The sequence below is a fragment of the Scatophagus argus genome, chromosome 4, assembly GCF_020382885.2.
Source record: "Scatophagus argus isolate fScaArg1 chromosome 4, fScaArg1.pri, whole genome shotgun sequence".
NCBI lineage: Eukaryota > Metazoa > Chordata > Actinopteri > Scatophagidae > Scatophagus > Scatophagus argus.
In genome coordinates this window covers 4,031,111-4,047,698 of record NC_058496.1, presented here as the reverse complement: position 1 = coordinate 4,047,698, position 16,588 = coordinate 4,031,111, and the positions used below count along the sequence as shown (strand labels likewise).

The 16,588-nt window shown below is 43.4% G+C and overlaps 2 protein-coding genes across 2 annotated transcripts; both read right to left on the bottom strand.

Moving 5' to 3' along the window:
* Window positions 1-6,774: 6,774 nt before the first annotated feature.
* LOC124057802 (arrestin domain-containing protein 3-like) lies at window positions 6,775-9,401 on the bottom strand. Its single transcript, XM_046386365.1, has 4 exons — window positions 9,189-9,401; window positions 8,932-9,019; window positions 8,585-8,841; window positions 6,775-7,912 (listed from the first exon to the last, which is right to left on the bottom strand). The coding sequence occupies exons 1-4, from the start codon at window positions 9,354-9,356 to the stop codon at window positions 7,784-7,786; spliced, it is 642 nt and encodes a 213-aa protein (XP_046242321.1). The 5' UTR covers window positions 9,357-9,401; the 3' UTR covers window positions 6,775-7,783.
* Window positions 9,402-11,155: 1,754 nt separating this feature from the next.
* On the bottom strand, window positions 11,156-16,338 carry LOC124058096 (arrestin domain-containing protein 3-like). The gene is made up of 6 exons (XM_046386966.1): window positions 15,369-16,338; window positions 15,182-15,242; window positions 14,951-15,098; window positions 14,765-14,855; window positions 13,089-13,345; window positions 11,156-12,512 (listed from the first exon to the last, which is right to left on the bottom strand). The coding sequence occupies exons 1-6, from the start codon at window positions 15,721-15,723 to the stop codon at window positions 12,258-12,260; spliced, it is 1,167 nt and encodes a 388-aa protein (XP_046242922.1). The 5' UTR covers window positions 15,724-16,338; the 3' UTR covers window positions 11,156-12,257.
* Between the last annotated feature and the right edge of the window lie 250 nt (window positions 16,339-16,588).

The window sequence follows — 16,588 nt, the reverse complement described above, 5'->3', positions numbered from 1 at the left end:
TGAACGCCTGAGCCCCCATTGGTCGGCGTCTCTCCACCCCACCGCGGGAGTCTCGGAGGGGTCTGCTGCAGTACTCTGCTCCAGGGGCCTGGAAATGCTGGAGTGAGACATTTTTTTTCCTTACTTCTATTTTTGGGCTGGATATCGGAGGTCCACAGCCTCCCTCATTTTCCACTGTTTTCCAACATACTGGTTCCCAGTGTACACTGCTTGAACAGCACAGCTTCAATGCCTTCTCTGCAAACACAAACAGCAATAAGGCCTGGAGCTCAGAGAGGCAATATGATACCACTGAGGCAACAAGACTCTGTGCAATAAGCTAGCGAGGAAGGACGCATAAATTGTGCCTCGGCTACAGGGCTCAGGGGCAGCAACCCAGTGCTCAGCCAGCCATGTAGACTCAGGCCACAGCTAAAGGAATTTGGAAAGGACCCTTCCTGCAGCCCATCCCCCCCCCATACGAGAAGAGATGACTTAACTAGTCTCCTCCCAAGCAAGCAAAAAATCCATGACTGAAGTTCTGTTGTTTTTAAGTCAAACCCATGTATACACACGTGTATTGCAATGAACCTAACCGACTACGCTGCTTACGTGTGTGGAATAAGGCAGCATCGAGCCACACACAAAACATGCTACACTGTATCTCGTCTGCATTAATACTGTGATGGTAGGAAAATATCCGGGGTCGGAGAGTCCACTCTCACATAACACATCCCAAAGTCCATTTAGAGCTCCCTCTGCTTACCACAGGGGTGTTACACCTGAGGGAGAGCACATGGGAAACGATAAGTGGCTTGTTTATAAATAATAATTAAAACACGCATGGCTACAAGTCTAAACAGAACTACACTGTTATACTGGCCTGCCCAAACACAGTGTTACAGGTGTGCAACTGAAAAGCGTCTGGCAATGTGATGGGCTGGTTTCATACAGAAAACAACAGGTCTAATTAAAAACAGGCCGGCACAAACACTGAAAATGCCTGCACATCGTGGGTCTGTAGGCACAAGCAGCAGATGATCAATCAACCTCATCAGGAAAGGCTCTTCACCCTGAGTCCTGGAATAAAACACAAGAGTATCTGCCCACATTCAGAAAATAGAGGGAGGTCCCTAATTCCACAATAGCCTATAGGGCTTCAGATTCATGTAGGAACCTGTCAGAGGAAAGAAGCATGTTTATGAATGAACAAGCTGCTCCTCTGCCCGAGTTCAGTGTGTAGTCTGATTATCAGAGGGGCGAACAAGGCGTCCCGTGTCATGTGGCAGCAGCCATCACTGCGTTTTAATCACGCCGTTTGCGTTTTACGCGTTTCCTTATTATGAACGAATGCACACACAACAGCCTCAATAAACTTTAAATTTTGGGCGAAACGACACCATTTGTACTTTGTGTGAGCTGTGGACACAGTGGACACTGGAAAGTTTTCACGTCCACAGCTGTTATGTTAGACAACTGATTGACAGCATAAGATTGTGATGTTTGGCTTTTTACGCAGTGGTTTGTGTATCTCCGCGGCCTCAGAGATGGGTATCCGGCTTATTGATAGTGGTGAATGCCAGCGGGCATTAGAACAGCAAGCGGCCATCTGCCAGCCTAGCGAACTAGCAACCCCACCAGCTGCAGTCGCAAAACGCCCTACAAAGCAGGACATGCATGCAGCTTCTGACGTCTGCGGCCACACTGCGCTACAAAGCCCAGAAAAACCAGGAGCGGAAACAATGAGAATCAAGCTTATAGACGCCGCATAGGTCCACGACCAGCAAGTTTTTGAGAAGAGGCTGCCGTTAAGTGCACATCAGTTCATTTCGGATGGCCGGTTTGTGCGATTATTTTTCCACGTTGAAAAAATCTATATAAAAAGACTCATGCAGGGGCACTTTAATACCCCGACATGGCGACGGCAAGAAAAGGGAGAGAGCTTTTTACTATTTTGGAAACTAGCGCGGACACAGAAAGTACCACGGTGTGCGACAGTCAAGACTCTCCGCTTAATCTTTCAGCCGATGTGAAGTGGTTTGAAATTCCTTACAGAAAGCCAGACTCGGACGAGGAAGACGAAGTGCGGGAGGAGGAGGAGGAAGGCGAGGGGGAGAATGGATTCACGAGCACAGCAGCCGCGGCGGCGGCGGCGGCGGCGGAGACTGCAGACGCGGCCAGCTTCATCGCAGGAGGAGGCTGCAACATAATTCTGGTCACTGGTAGTAATGGGATCAAGCACGACGAGGAGGAGTACGCAGAGGACTGTTATTATTCTACCTCCACCAACTGCTCTGATACCACCTCAAACGATTCGGATATTGATTTCTCCGATTTGGAGGAGGAGGAGCAGCGCAGGAGTTTTTTCAGCTTTGAAGATGACTTGGACGATGACTGCACTTCTCCCGACTTCTGGGGTGAACCTGACCAGGTGATTTCAATCGAACCATTCTCCGCTGTCAGCGGCCCTCAGCACTCGCTGGGGGACGATGCTGACACCCGTGACTATTTCCGGATACTCTTCCCAGATTCTCTTTTTGAACACATGGTAGAACAAACAAACAAATACGCCCTCTATCGGCAAAGGAGGAGTGGAAAGTCAGACCCCCACTGGCACCCCACCGATGTCAGAGAGATGAAAGCTTATGTAGGTCTGAATATTCTTATGGGCATCAATCAGCTCCCGGACACTGGCATGTACTGGGCCAGTGACATTTTCATAGGCAATGCGGGCTTTAAAAAAACAATGACAGCCAGGCGCTTTGAAAAGCTCACCCAGTACCTCCAGCTGTGTGACCGTGAGTCTGAGCCTGTGCGTGGAGAGCGTGGATATGATGGCCTCTTCAAAGTCAGGCCTCTCCTTGATGTGGTGGAGAACACCATGTGGGATGCATACACGCCCAATCGCTGTCTGACCATAGACAAGTGTGCCATTGTCATGAAGGGACGTTTCTCCCCCACCCAGTACATGCCCTCCAAGCCCCTGAGGAAGGGGCTGACCGTGTGGATGCTGTGTGACTCACGCTCAGGCTACTGCCACCGGGCCAAGATCTACGTGGGCAAGCCCAGTGAAGACGAGGCGGCTGCAGCCCTGGGGTACAGGGTGGTCACCTCCCTGGTGCGTGGCCTTGAGGGTCAGTACCACCACCTCTTCATGGACAGCTTCTTCACCTCAGTGCCCCTCCTCCAGCGGCTGCTGAGGGATGGACTGTATGCCTGCGGGCCCACCCAGCCAGGCCGCAAGGGTTACCCAGAGGTCCTCCGTCCCCGAAACGTCGGAAAGCTGTCCCAGGGTGAGTTCTATCAGTGCCAGCGTGGCAACCTGGTCGCTACGGTGACACGGGATGTCAAGGTGGTTAGCTGCCTCTCCACCAACTCTGCTCCAGGCATTGTGGGTATCAGTCCAGGCCGGCAGCAGCATGACACAGACGGGGAGGGCGAGGGCGACAGCATGGAGAGCTCAGGATTGTCTTTCGGTGTACCGCGACCTCTGCCCTTGCTGTTGTACCAGGAGAACATGAGGGGTGTCGATCTGTGTGACCAGCTGAGGGAGTGCTACCAGGTGGGCAGGCCATGTAAGAAGTGGTGGCGCTACTTCCTGTGGTTCTATGTCAATCTGTGCATCGTCAACGCCTACATCATCCTGAGGGAGAGTCGAGGTGGCACGCCACCAGCGGGTTTCAACGGCAAACAGTTCACCCAGCGCCACTTCCGGGTCCGCCTGGCGCAGCAGCTGATCGGAGACTACCAAGGGGCAAGGGGCATGGAGCGGGCAGCACGCAAGAGACACGCCGATTCACCCATAGAGTACGGACACCGCCTGGAGCGCATGTCGGAGCGCTCTCGTCGCTGCAGGAACTGCACCAACAAGGGACTGCGACATGAAAGCGTCTTCGGCTGCAAGATATGCAACGTCCACCTATGCAGGGGAGGATGCTTCTCTGAATTTCATAAATGAAACTGAACTCATTTTTGTTTTTATATGCTTTGTGTAATCAAACAACTTGTGTCAAGGGATTTTTTTAAACAGTAAAACTATTTGTAATTCCAAAGGTTACCACTACAAGTGCACAATATAATCACACACTTTATGTAGAGCTAGTTTTAGGATAGACGTATTATTGCACGTATAATAGACAAAATAAACAGAGAAATTGTAGATTATTTGGATTAGTATAGAATGTTTTGGCTACTTGCCTTCTGTAACACTGACAGAATTGCCTTGTGTCACTTTTTATACATTTAAAATAATGAGAAGGATTTTATATGAAAACAAAGAAATTAAACTTTTCTGCACTTGCAGTAGATCAGAAAATGTTTACTATGGGAAGTTTATCTCTCTGCTTTTCCAAATTAAAAACTTGATGTACTTGACTGAATCCCCCGTTTGTTTTTATGTTGTATTAAAGCGAAGAAGAAAAACTGAAAATCTGAGCTTTACACAAATCTGCACTGGTTTGGAAAAGATTGAATTTTGGATGTTTCTGTTCCTCTGTGCACATGAAAATCTGTGTGTCTCTCGGCCTTCAAGGGGACACAGCTTGGAGCAATTAGAGAGCAGAAAAAGCCCCTCAGTACTCTCCAGCCAACGGACCTAGTGATGCCATTTCTTTCTCCAACCGCATTACAGACACAGAGCCATCTGTGGCTCTATTACTCTGGGTCCAAACCCAAAAAGTGGTACTTGTTACTGGCATGATTGGAAAACGGAAGAAAGATGGCAGAAACACTCTTATGGGGAGAAGAATCTAAAGTGTGATAGTCAGGACATTGATTTGAATCAGCATGTACACACTCTGTTAAATGAAAGTGTGCTGGATCAAAGCTGCTCCTACAACCCAAAGAGAGGAGGACTAATCAGTCAGGAAATATTTGCGAGCAGTGTTAAACATAAGTTGTGTATTTTCATCAAAGCTTTTCAGTCCGCTGCAAGCTGAAGGCTGCATGACGGCAGAGGTAGACCGCCTCAGCAGGTCAGACTAACCGTCTCCTGTATATGCTTCTGAGGTCTGACTCTCTCTCCTTCCTCACTCTCTCTTTAGCACACTCTATCTCCCTCCTCAGGCTGCTCTTCTGTGCCATCCTACACATTTACACACACACACACACACACACACACACGCACACACACCCTCCCCTCCCCTTCACTCTGCTCTCTTGCTCTCCCTCAGTCGTTCCCCAGCTGGGAGAGGGTTAGTCAACTGGACGGCCATCCCGCTGATCTGCGGGAGCCCCTTTGGGGGGTTGCCATGGTAACCGTGGCCGATGAAGACAGGGAGTCGCCAGCAGGCCCGCATGGTTGTCATGGTACTCGCTCTGGTTACGGAGGTGGGAGGTGCCAGAGGCCACACCTCCCTCCCCCCTTCTCCAAAACCAGGCAAGGCTGTGGTGTGTGTGTGTGTGTGTGTGTGTGTGTGTGTGTGTGTGTGTGTTGGGAGCTGGCTGGTTGACAGCCTGCACACTGTACACGGAGCCAGACTGGTTACCAGGCAGGCTTTGCTATAGCACAGCCAAGACTACGGCTGCTGCCAAAAATGAACTGAATGACATGAAGCTGCTGCTCTGGAGATGTCTTTATGCAGGTGTAGGATTCAGGGATTAGAAGAATCTGTCACACTGTGTCATGCTGAAAGTTTCTATTTTGGTTTAGTGAAGAACATGAACCATGGTACTGTTTTGCAAATATCTACATGCAGGTGTAGGAGGCACAGTTAGCTCTGCCTGAATCGTGCACTGCGCTGCATGAGACTGCGCTGCAAATTTCTGTTTCTGTTCTACTCAGTCATACAGCATGTATACCCTGTATTTTCCATTTTTCCAACATTATGTAAATGGCTGTCAGTCTTACTCTACCCACATAGTCATTATATTGTCAAAGTTATGAGTTACTTACAATAATTGATACATTAAAAATCTGTTTTCAGGCATTAACTGCGTATTGTTTGAGTTACGTTCAATGTGTTTCCACTGAAATATTAATACATTTTACAACAGGATCAAGTGACACGCGATGAAAATTCAACCGCAGCAAATGTTAGCTGAAATATGAGTTTAATTTTCCAGTTCCCACGAAAGCATTGCGGAGGACAAGCCTGCGCCGGTCACTCTTGTGCTTTTTCTATTCGTCACATTTAGAGTCGGATATCATCAATTTTCTTCACTGTTTGGTGGGATGAATATGTAATCGTGAGGGTCTATTTGTCTGGAAGAACTAAGCACTGTTCCCTCTCCTCCTTCTGGGTAGGTGGGTGTGCTGTGAGTGGTGTCACAATAGCCGGATCTAATGTTTCCAGGATGGATCCCAACCATAAAATGCTCAGTTCTCAACATGTTTTCCCTCCTGGGCAGGGAGAGATCTCTGAGTCTCTGATCAAGGACTTGGGCCTGGTTTCACTTAAGAACGGCTGGTTGAGTAACACATGTACTGTTAGAATCATGACTGTGCCTTTGTTCAGTTCTCTCCTCTGCTGCAAAAAGACTATATGGACAAGGATGACTGTGAGAAACATAAATTCTCATCTCTTACTGATTCATTGTTTGTCCTTCTGCCACAGCATGTGAATGTTCACACCCAATAGTGATGAATGAGATGATTGACTGAGAGGAGAGAGTGAATGATTCCACAAATGTAAACTGTTCATATATCTGTTAAAATATATAGCATTTAACAGAGAAGAAGCCCTAAAGGCATCCAACGTAGGATGTGTCTGTTGTCTGTTGAATTCTGAGTCTCATTCTGAAGTTGTTAAATACTCCCCGAAACCCAAAACATTGGTATTTGACATCCTGCCTTAGACTCAACAATCAACTTTCTCTAGGATCACTGACACCCAGACACATCCTATACACAGCAAAATAATAAGCAAATATGACAATACAGGCAGCGTGCAGGATCTGCTACACATTTCGACTGAGTCAGAAGTGATGATTGTGATGGATTGTTTTGGTCTGTGCATTTTTTTAGGTAAAATCCTGTGTATTATACCTTTAAATTGTTTATTTTATTAAATGACTAGTTCACTTCACACAGAACCCCTTACACTGGAAAAAAAACTAACAGTTTAACAATTCAGTAGCTGGAATGAAATAAAAATAAAAATAACCGGAAAAAACTGTCTCATAAAATTACAGGATTTTTAAACGTTTTTTTTTACGTTTTTTTTTTTTACATAAATAAATTTAATAAAATTCAGCTTTTGACATACTTCCGTGCAGTGGTGGACAGTAACTTCTGAAGTACGGTTTTACATATACAATACTTCTTCATTTGCTACTACTCCACAGTAGTTCAGAGAGAAAGGATGTGCTGTACAGTGTGTGGTCACAGATTAAACCAAAGTCTCCCAGTTGCTGTGTCTTGTGAGCAGTGTGAAGTTGAGGAGCATTTTAGATGTATATGAGTTATTAGCAGTTCAACCAAAAAGACATTTCCTATCCAAACTTCTCACATGGTTTCACTTAATTGTCTGAGGCTTAAAATATCTTAAATTCTACACAAAGAATTGTGTAGCAGAACACAGTAACATTAACAGTGTAACAGTAATGCATGAGCACTTATGCATCATGAACAATCTAATAATCTAACACTCACAGGGCTAATACTGCTACTCTCACAGAAGTATAGGATCTGAGTACTTGAACTGAAGTACATTCACTCAAATACACTGAAATGAATCGGCTGTTACTTGCAGACTAGTTAATGACACACATCTCCATCTAGTGGACAAGAGAACACACAATGAACAAATTCTCAGGCGCTGGGTGTAGTTTGAAGCTCCTGGAAAAACAATCAGCAGCATCCTTTTTAACCAGGAAGCTTCCTAAACCAGATGGATCTCTTTGGTTTTTGTCGATTTGGTTTCGGAGAACCCAACAGAATGACCAGAGGAAGTTTGACCTCTGGGTCTCTTGCCAGAGGGACGTCAAGAGTGACCTGCAACAAAAGAAATGCAGCTTTTAATACTGTTTTCAGCCCATGCATACCAAATCTGAATATACTCATTTGAAGTTCATATAAACTCCAGAACAGTTTTGTAAAAAATCATATCCAATTGAAAATCCCCTTCCTCACTTTTCATTGTACACTTTGATGTCTTCACTCTGACTCCCTGTCACTACACCAGTGTTTACTGAAAACAAAGGCCTAAAGCTTTGTGGGGCTGATGGTGGGATAGAACAGGTTGGGCTGTAATATGACACCTTTCCTTCTTGTGTCCTCACTGGTGTGTAGACCAGCCATGAGGGCCGTCTCCTTCAACCCCTCCTCTTCTGTCTCTGGCCGTTTCTCGCTGTCAGCCACTACAGCCACTGTGTGGTGCTGTAGTCAGCTTGACAAAAAGCAGACAAATGTGCTTTTGGAGCCAGTCTACATCCAGGTCAAGTGTATTTTTCAAAAAAGTCAGTGGTATTTTAAAGTGAGTTTTTCCACTTTGCAACCACTCAAAAGCAGATGAAAAATAAGAAAACTAAAATCCAGATCTCATGTTTAGGATGAGAACACCTGCTTCATACTACATTAAGATGAAATTGATTGACAATGGTTGAGAGACAGTATTACCAGCAAATTGGTCTCATTATTCCATGTTTGTCGACACAGTATAAATACCTTTAGTCGGTGCTCGAGCTTCATCATGCAGCAGTTGAAGAAGGTCGGGTGGAGCTGTGGAGGGATGCTCAAAACTTTGGTTATAGTTCGACTGGTGTGAGCTTGCACAGAGTCTCCTCCGCCAAGCAGGATGTCATTTGTGTGTACTATCCTCTTTGAATGAGCGGCAAAGGTCTGCTTTTCACACAGGAAGAATCTGGGTGTTACTGTCCGTGCTGAATCGTTGAGTACTTCTACAGAGAGTCCCATTGCCTCACCTATTTATATTTAGAAGGAAAATTGTCATCATTAATGTTATTGTCAAGACCATTAAAGAAAAACCCTACATTCTTAGGAAATCGGTCTACCTTGCTTCACTCCCATTCTTTCTGAAGTAACATTCATTGTAACTTTTTCAGAGCCGTAAAATGAAATCCTGGTCACGTGTTGTGGTTCCTGAAAAAATTAAGACACGACCTGTCAGGGAGTCAGATCTCTAAATACCAGTTTGCATTATCTGTATGAATGATGATTGTTTGAAACTGTTGAGATATGACAAACCTGACTGGGAATCCAAGTGGAAACAGAAAACAAGTTCAAGCATGTAAAAAAATAAATGGCATACCTTAAGTCCGAGGATTATCATCTCTGATTTGGAGGCAAAGGGGAACTCAGACTTGGTCAGAAAAGGGAACTCAGTCTTGGTTTTGTGGACAAGCCAGATTGACTGAGTCAGCTGTGCTCGCAGACTGTATGTAACTTTGCCCCACTTCCCCTCGTAAGATGAAGGCATGTCTCTGTAGGGAAATAATCCAATTCAGTTATTTGATTTTTCCAACTGGTAAGAAAGAGTTAATGATGAATACAAATTCCACAGAGAGGGTTAAGTTAAATGAGCACACGCACGAATTTGGAATCACAAAGGTGAATGGGTACACATTTCTCCCAGGGCCGATGATTTCTGAACCTTACAAAAAGAAACATCCTTTTGTTAAATGTACATTCATCCATTTACAGCAGCTTTAAGTTATTTCTTGCATTCTTTGTCGGCACAAGAGTCAGACAATACTAACCGTCTCCTTTGTTTTTATCCTGGAGAATAATATGTTCAAAATGAAAATATTTCTTCTTGTTGCTATGAGCCTCTGTGACTTGCTCGTCTTGTTCAAACCATGTCACCTTGGCTTTTCCTTTGGCTTTGACCACAAAACGCTGCACTTTGATTTCCTTGCTGGTCTCCACTGTTACCCTTCCTGAGAGGATGTCCCCAGGAGAGAAGGTGCCTCGTTCATTCACCTTGTTGTAATCCACAGAGAAATGCTTAACAGTCATGATGAGACTACATCACATGACCTTCCACAAGGCTGTGGAGTGAAGGCACCAGGATGTTCCTCCTTTTGTGGAAAATAAAATTGCTGGAAGCAAGTTAAAACTGATCCACAGTGGAATTGGGGCCTTTCCTTGATGAACAAGAATCAGGCGAGGTTGTTACACTGACTGCTGCAAGTGCACTTCTCCAGAACCTGTATCTGTGTCACACATGCCATGTGATCAGGAGCTGCAGGTGTCACTTTCACACAGGTAACTCTAGCCAACACTCGTGCACACTAAATTAGGTCGCATAAATTGAGATTGACATTATGATTGTGCCAAGACAAAAGATAATAATAGTGTGTTATCTGTGTGCAAATTCATTGACATTCCTCACTGAGCATTTAATATAATCATAATAAAATAAAAATGAGAATGAGGAAAACAACACAGAACTTTCACAACACTGATGGTTTCTGTGGTCAACAAGCCTCATTAATGGGCACAGATCATACAGCATGTCCTAGAGGACGGTTCAGCATGCATAAAAGAATCACAACAGGTATTATTTCAGGAGATGTGGTCAAAGAAGCATCAAGAACAATTTAACAACAAAGTAAAATGAAATTCCACATGCTTCAGTACATGTCTGAGTCAGTACACCCTCCACAGCATTTTGGTTCATAGTGCCGTGCTGTATACCTTCAGCCTCTATTCTAGCTTGATGACGGAGCAGGTCAAGACGGGGGACAGATCGCAGGGAAGGTGAGCACCTTGGCACCAGTCTGCTCATTCAATCTTCTCCGTAAAAATGGAAAGTGTGCCAAATCTTCACCCTGGCCAAAGGATCTTTTCTTAAAATGTGATTTCAGTCTTCATTACTGTAAACAAATTAGCATGTCAGGAATGTTATACCTGTGCCTCTGCACAACCGTACTGTAAACACTTAAAGATATAAAGCAGTGGATAAACTACACAATGTAGTTGGTTGAGTTGTGGTAATGTGGGTTTAAGTGAGTTGGTGTGGCACATACACATGGAGCTGCTAAGAAGACGTCATGAAATGAATCATCACATGGTTGACTTCTATAAGTGAACCAATAAATACAAACGAGAGAGCGTCTGGATCTGAAGTGACAGGAGAGTTAGTGTATGGCAGGGAAACTGCAGAGCAGACAAGAACATGAAGGATCAGGAGCCGACTGGAGTTGCTGCCACTGCTGTGGTTCAATATCAGTTTATAACCAATATTAACGTGTTAGATGTTTACACACTCAAAGCAGTTTTTTTTTTGTTTTGTTTTTTATTGTCTGACCACATGTGGTACGCGGGAGCTTGGTGTCCAGCATCAACATCCCAAGCCTTGGAGTAAGTGCTCAAATATAGGAACTGGGACAAACCCTACTTGTAGCGTGTGGCCAGTCACACTGTGTTTGACTGAAAGTGTTTGGTCAATAAAGTGGGTATGCGCTTGCTTGTATTTCTTCTTGTGTTTGGAAGCATCCTCCAAAGCACATATCACATCACATATCTTGTGCATCTACAAACACTGAACCACTAGAGAAAAACTCCAGCAAAGACAGAAAGCAAAGACAAAAAAAAAGTGAATCCATCTCAGTTGAAGGTTTGTGAGACTAAAGAAGCATCAGACTTAGTTCAGACTTAAAAACACATGAACAATTGTTGAAAAAATCCTTTGTGAAGAGGCAACATCTGTGAGCTTTTACACCAGACAAAACTGGAAACGTTGCAGCCATGATATCTGAACAGACTGCAGTCCTCTCATGTCATGAAATAAAAACTGACTTTTCAAAGTGACATGAAGCGAAAGCGAAAAAAAAATTACTCAAATAAGAATAATAATTTACTTCTTAAATCATTTCACATCTTTGGGTTAAACTGACCATGTTCATGTTTTCATTGTTTCTTATGACAATGACAATGAAGAATCTGATGCAATCTAATAAGTTTTGCAAATATTTCTAATGTGAAGCTTTATTTGACAATTATTTCATAGTAAACACTGCAGCTGCTTTCATTTAGGACGACCAAACAAATACTTACTATTTTTCATCAACTTAGAATATATATATACAAATGCACAATATGTAAACAACAGTATGTTTCCTGAGCACTGCCTGAAGAAGTCTGAAGTCATGTCACAGGACTGAAAATAAAAATAATAATAATAATAATAATAATAATAATAATGTGATGTAGGTAATGTAGGCACCACATTTTGACAAGGAAGAAGAATGCACAGAATAAAAATATCTGGTTCTACCACATCAATATTGATATTAAACTGAGCGTCAACTGTCCATGACTGTCCATCATGAGTCTGATAAACCCTTAGGAGGGCAAAACTAAGTTGGAGGCACATTTAAAGTGCGCTGTGGTATTTGTTAGACTCAGGAAAGGGTGGGTACAGTGCATGTGCTCCATAGGCGGGTGGGGACTCCACATGTTGGGCTGCTGCTTGTTGTTGAGGCGTCATGCTCCAAGGGCTCCCAAATGCTTCAAATCCAAAGTCAGCAGAAGCAGGTGGATGTTTCTTGTTAGGAACCTCAGAGGCAGGTAGGATGACTATCGGCAGTTTGATCTCTGGGTCTAAAGCACATTTGATATCCAGATAGATCTGTGGAAGACAGTCACACAGTCACAATCATTTATATAATTTGTGCAAAAGCAACTTTGGTAAACTCCATGAACAACGAAAGAGGGATTGGGATGTCTCCAGATAAGCACTGATGGTTTTAAGGTTTTTCTGTCAGTCTAGCTCAAGTGATCTAGGTTTTCTAACATTTTTTATTGCTTAGTTTTGTCACTAGAGGTCCTCCTCTGGTTTAGTCTTGCTTCTCTTTGTCTTGACTTTGCTGTGTTCATTAATTTTTCGAGCGTCCTCTGTTGATTATGTTTGGTTGCTCAGCCACTCGCTTTGGTCATTGCTTATTTTCACTGAAGAAACTACACTCTTTCATGGAACAGCAGAAATGCTGAGCCTTTCCATAGAGAGGATTTGGCTATTATATCAGAATTTGATTTTTATGTTGCCAGTTACTTAAAAAAAGAAACCTCATTCACTGACTAAAAGCCCCATCTGCTTCCCATCAGTATCATCTTACACAGAGCAGTGAAGCATCCCATCAGAAGGAGGAAATGCAGAATAATCTCCCACCAACGAACCCTTGGACCATTGTATGATGCAGTTTACCTTCAGCCTGTACTCCAGCTTGATGATGGAGCAGTTCATGATGGAGGGAGGGAGTTCCCTGGGTATGCTGATCACCTTGGTCACAGTCTCTTTGTTGGAGGATTCAACAGTGTCAGTCTTGTCCTTAAGGATCTCATTTGTGCAAACTCTCCTGCGACCCTGGGCGAAGAAGCTTTTCTTCTCGTACAGTACAAATTTGGGCTTCACTGAACGAGTGGAGTGGTTGATGATTTCAGCTATGACTTTGACAGCCTCACCTGTAGAATGAAGACATGAAAGCTTGTCAGTTTCAATACCCAATCTGTAGCTGACTGAGGGGTTACGATTCCGGGATCAAGTGTATGCAGGTTCTGTATGATCCACCTCAGGCTGACCAGTACAGTCTCACATGATGCCATTTACTTTATAATGTCCTCTTTCACACAGGTTGCTTTAAAGTGATCCTACAAACTGAAAAAATGGGACTTCATAAGCTTCACCAACTCTGCATGGGTCGGGTGGACTGGCGCACAGGAAGAATGATTGATTGATGACTGTTGATTGATGACCAATTGTCCTTTTCCCACCACACTGCATCCAAATCACAGTCCTATTGCTATGTGCTCCACAACATATGAAAAATCCCACCTCACCTATCTCAGTATGCCACTCAGCTTCTTGTCCAGGCCATGGTTATCTGTCGCCTCGACTACTGCAATGTCCTTCTGACGGGCTTTCCAGCATGTGCAGTCAAACCTTTACAAATGATTCAGAAGGCGGCAGCACGTCTGGTTTTTAATGAACCCAAATGGGCTCATGTCACTGCATTACTCATCCAACTACACTGGTTACCTATGGTAGCCACAATCAAATTCAAGTCACTAACGCTGGCTTACAGAGTGACTTCAGGGTCTTCACCCAGCTACCTGAGCATTCTCATTCAAGCTTACAACCCATCTCGGGCTCTATGTTCAGCAAATGAATGTCGTCTGGCTCTGCCATCCCTTCACGCATGGCCCTCCCAAGCCAGACTTTTCTCCCACAATGTTCCATGCTGGTAGAACAGCCTGCCAGCCACAGTAAGAGCTTTAAAAAACACTTAAAAACCCATCTCTTCCAACTTGGCTGGACCGTGATCAGAGTCATGTGTTAGAGTGCACCAGAGCAAAATTTTGTTGACCTGTACTGACTCTCACACACACACCAAGCACCTTCTATGCATGTGTTATGCTGCCTTCAAATTCCAAGCAAGCCTGGTGCTCACAGGCTGGAAATGTAGCTGCTGCTCAAGAGAAATGTTTCAGCAGCTGCAGAATCACGATTTACATAATATATATTATGGTAATGTATTTTGAGTATTTTTGATTCCCCTCAATATTCAAATGAAAAGGTCTCAGCACGAAATATCAGCTTGCTTTCGATGCGTGAAACTGCTGCAGCGTCAACACCAGCACCAAGTCATTCTCATGACCCCATACAGAGAGTCAGCTTTGGCAGAAAGACCTACAACATTTCCGCATGGCAATCAGTAGATTAGTTACACAGGTTCCCCGGTTAAACAGCACTGACAGGTAAGGGAGGAGTAAAATGTTATGCAACAAGAGTTTGAAGCATTTGCTGAAATGAGAGAGGTGTGTCTAGGGACTGAACAAGTTGAATCAAAACCCCTCAGGTGCAGAAATCCCTCAGATTATTACCTTGCTTGTATCCCATCCGCTTGGTGTGAACATCCAGTGAAACATTTCCAGAGACCAAAACAGATTTATCCTTGCTACCATACTGAGGTTCCTAGAAGAACGAACCGTCCTTTACTTAAGACAACATTTATTATTTGCATGTAGTTGCATTGTTGTTGTTGTTTTTGAAGATGAATAATCTCTTACCATAAGTCCAGGAATGTCCATGTCTGCTTTGGACACAAATGTGAAGTGGACTTTGGCCTTTTTTGTCAGCTTCATGCTTTGTTTCAGCTCTGCCTTCATCTTATGAACAATTTTGCCAATGGGGGCTTTGAAAGATGATGGGATTTTTCTGTGAAGTACAATAATAGTAATTTAATTTCAACTGAAGTAAAAATATCCACCTGAAATAAAGATTAAGTAAAGAATAGGTACCTGTCAGGAATCCTGAAGGAAAAGGGAAATACATGTCTTCCTTTACCTATGACTTCAGTGCCTTGGAGAGAATTAATTATTAGAAATCTTTAAACAATATATTAGTTATGGCTCTTAAAATTTAAAAGTCATTGTATTAGCTACAGTCTATCACATGTTCAGTGACTATACCAATTTAAAGTCTTACCATCTTGTCTTGACTCTCTCAAGATGTGATGTTTGACATCATAATATTTCTCATTAGCCCAATAGACACGATGCTGATTTTGCCCATAATATTCACTCCAGCGAACCCGAGCTTCTCCTTGAGCTATGAAATTAAGCGACTGGACTTTGGTTTCTTTAGAAACCTCCACGATGATTCTTCCATTAATGGTGTCTCCATTTGTGAAGGTGTTCTTGCTGTTGATGGAATCGTATTCAATTGAGAAATTTGTGATGGTCATTTCCCACAGTGAAATATAAAGTGGAAAATAAAAATCTTCTGTGAATCCAAGAAGACACTCAGTTCCTGTACACCCTGGGCAGCTGTTTGCCACCATTTATACCTTATCTCAAGCATCCAAACCTTGCTAAACCTGTTTTTCATGTCTAAGCCCACAAGTGGAAAAACACATGCATTCACAGTGATTAGAAAAGCATTCAGCCCTGCAAATTCACCACAGTTTATGTAACAAAAAAAATAGCTTGAATTGCAACTGCATGGTCACAGTCAAAGCATTTCATCACAGCAGTCGAGAATGAAAGTGCTCTGTTGATAACCACCTCAGTGGGCGGAGCAATACCTGTACATTACCTTTGATCAGCATTTACAACTATCACATGACAAGAAATTTCACATGACATATTTTCCAACCATGTCAGTCAACATTTCCATTTACATGACGTAATGCGTGTGCTGTCTGACACAATGGAATTGTAATCCGAAGGAAGCTACACTTGAATGAACTGGAATAGTCACGGTAGGGGAGATCAAAAAATCAGGAAATAAAAGTTATTTCACCAGTTTTCGCAGCAGCAAAATATTAATGTTTCAATAAGTCTGTGTTTTTTGACTCATCTCTACATGAATGATGTTTCAGTCACTCATCACAGCTTTCACCGTGAACAGTATTCATCTGGAAATACATTTCTGTGTAGGTTAATAAAAAATATTAATATTAATTATTTAGGGTTAGGGTAAATATTAATTAATATATTATCCAGCCAGGTAGTCTGTTATCGAACACAGACTACCTGGTCAACTTTCAATACAGACATTTTGGGAAACACAAATGAAATTCCAGTCACTTTCATTGTATTTGAGCAGCAGCGTTAATGCCACAGGTGGATATGAATTCATGAGGCCAACTTCAATTTGAATTTGTGTGCAGGCAGAACATATGGACCGAGTCTGTTGAATCAATT

Excerpts from the sequence above, each read along its gene's own strand:
- LOC124057802 (XM_046386365.1), bottom strand. The coding sequence starts at position 9,356 with ATGCCTTCATCTTACGAGGGGAAGTGGGGCAAAGTTACATACAGTCTG. Across the intron at positions 8,842-8,931 it reads AAGAATGGGAGTGAAGCAAG|GTGAGGCAATGGGACTCTCT; the intron begins GTAGACCGATTT and ends AAATATAAATAG. Across the intron at positions 7,913-8,584 it reads AGCTCGAGCACCGACTAAAG|GTCACTCTTGACGTCCCTCT; the intron begins GTATTTATACTG and ends CTTTTGTTGCAG.
- LOC124058096 (XM_046386966.1), bottom strand. The coding sequence starts at position 15,723 with ATGGTGGCAAACAGCTGCCCAGGGTGTACAGGAACTGAGTGTCTTCTT. Across the intron at positions 15,099-15,181 it reads TCCTTCAGGATTCCTGACAG|AAAAATCCCATCATCTTTCA; the intron begins GTACCTATTCTT and ends TGTACTTCACAG. Across the intron at positions 14,856-14,950 it reads TGGACATTCCTGGACTTATG|GAACCTCAGTATGGTAGCAA; the intron begins GTAAGAGATTAT and ends TCGTTCTTCTAG.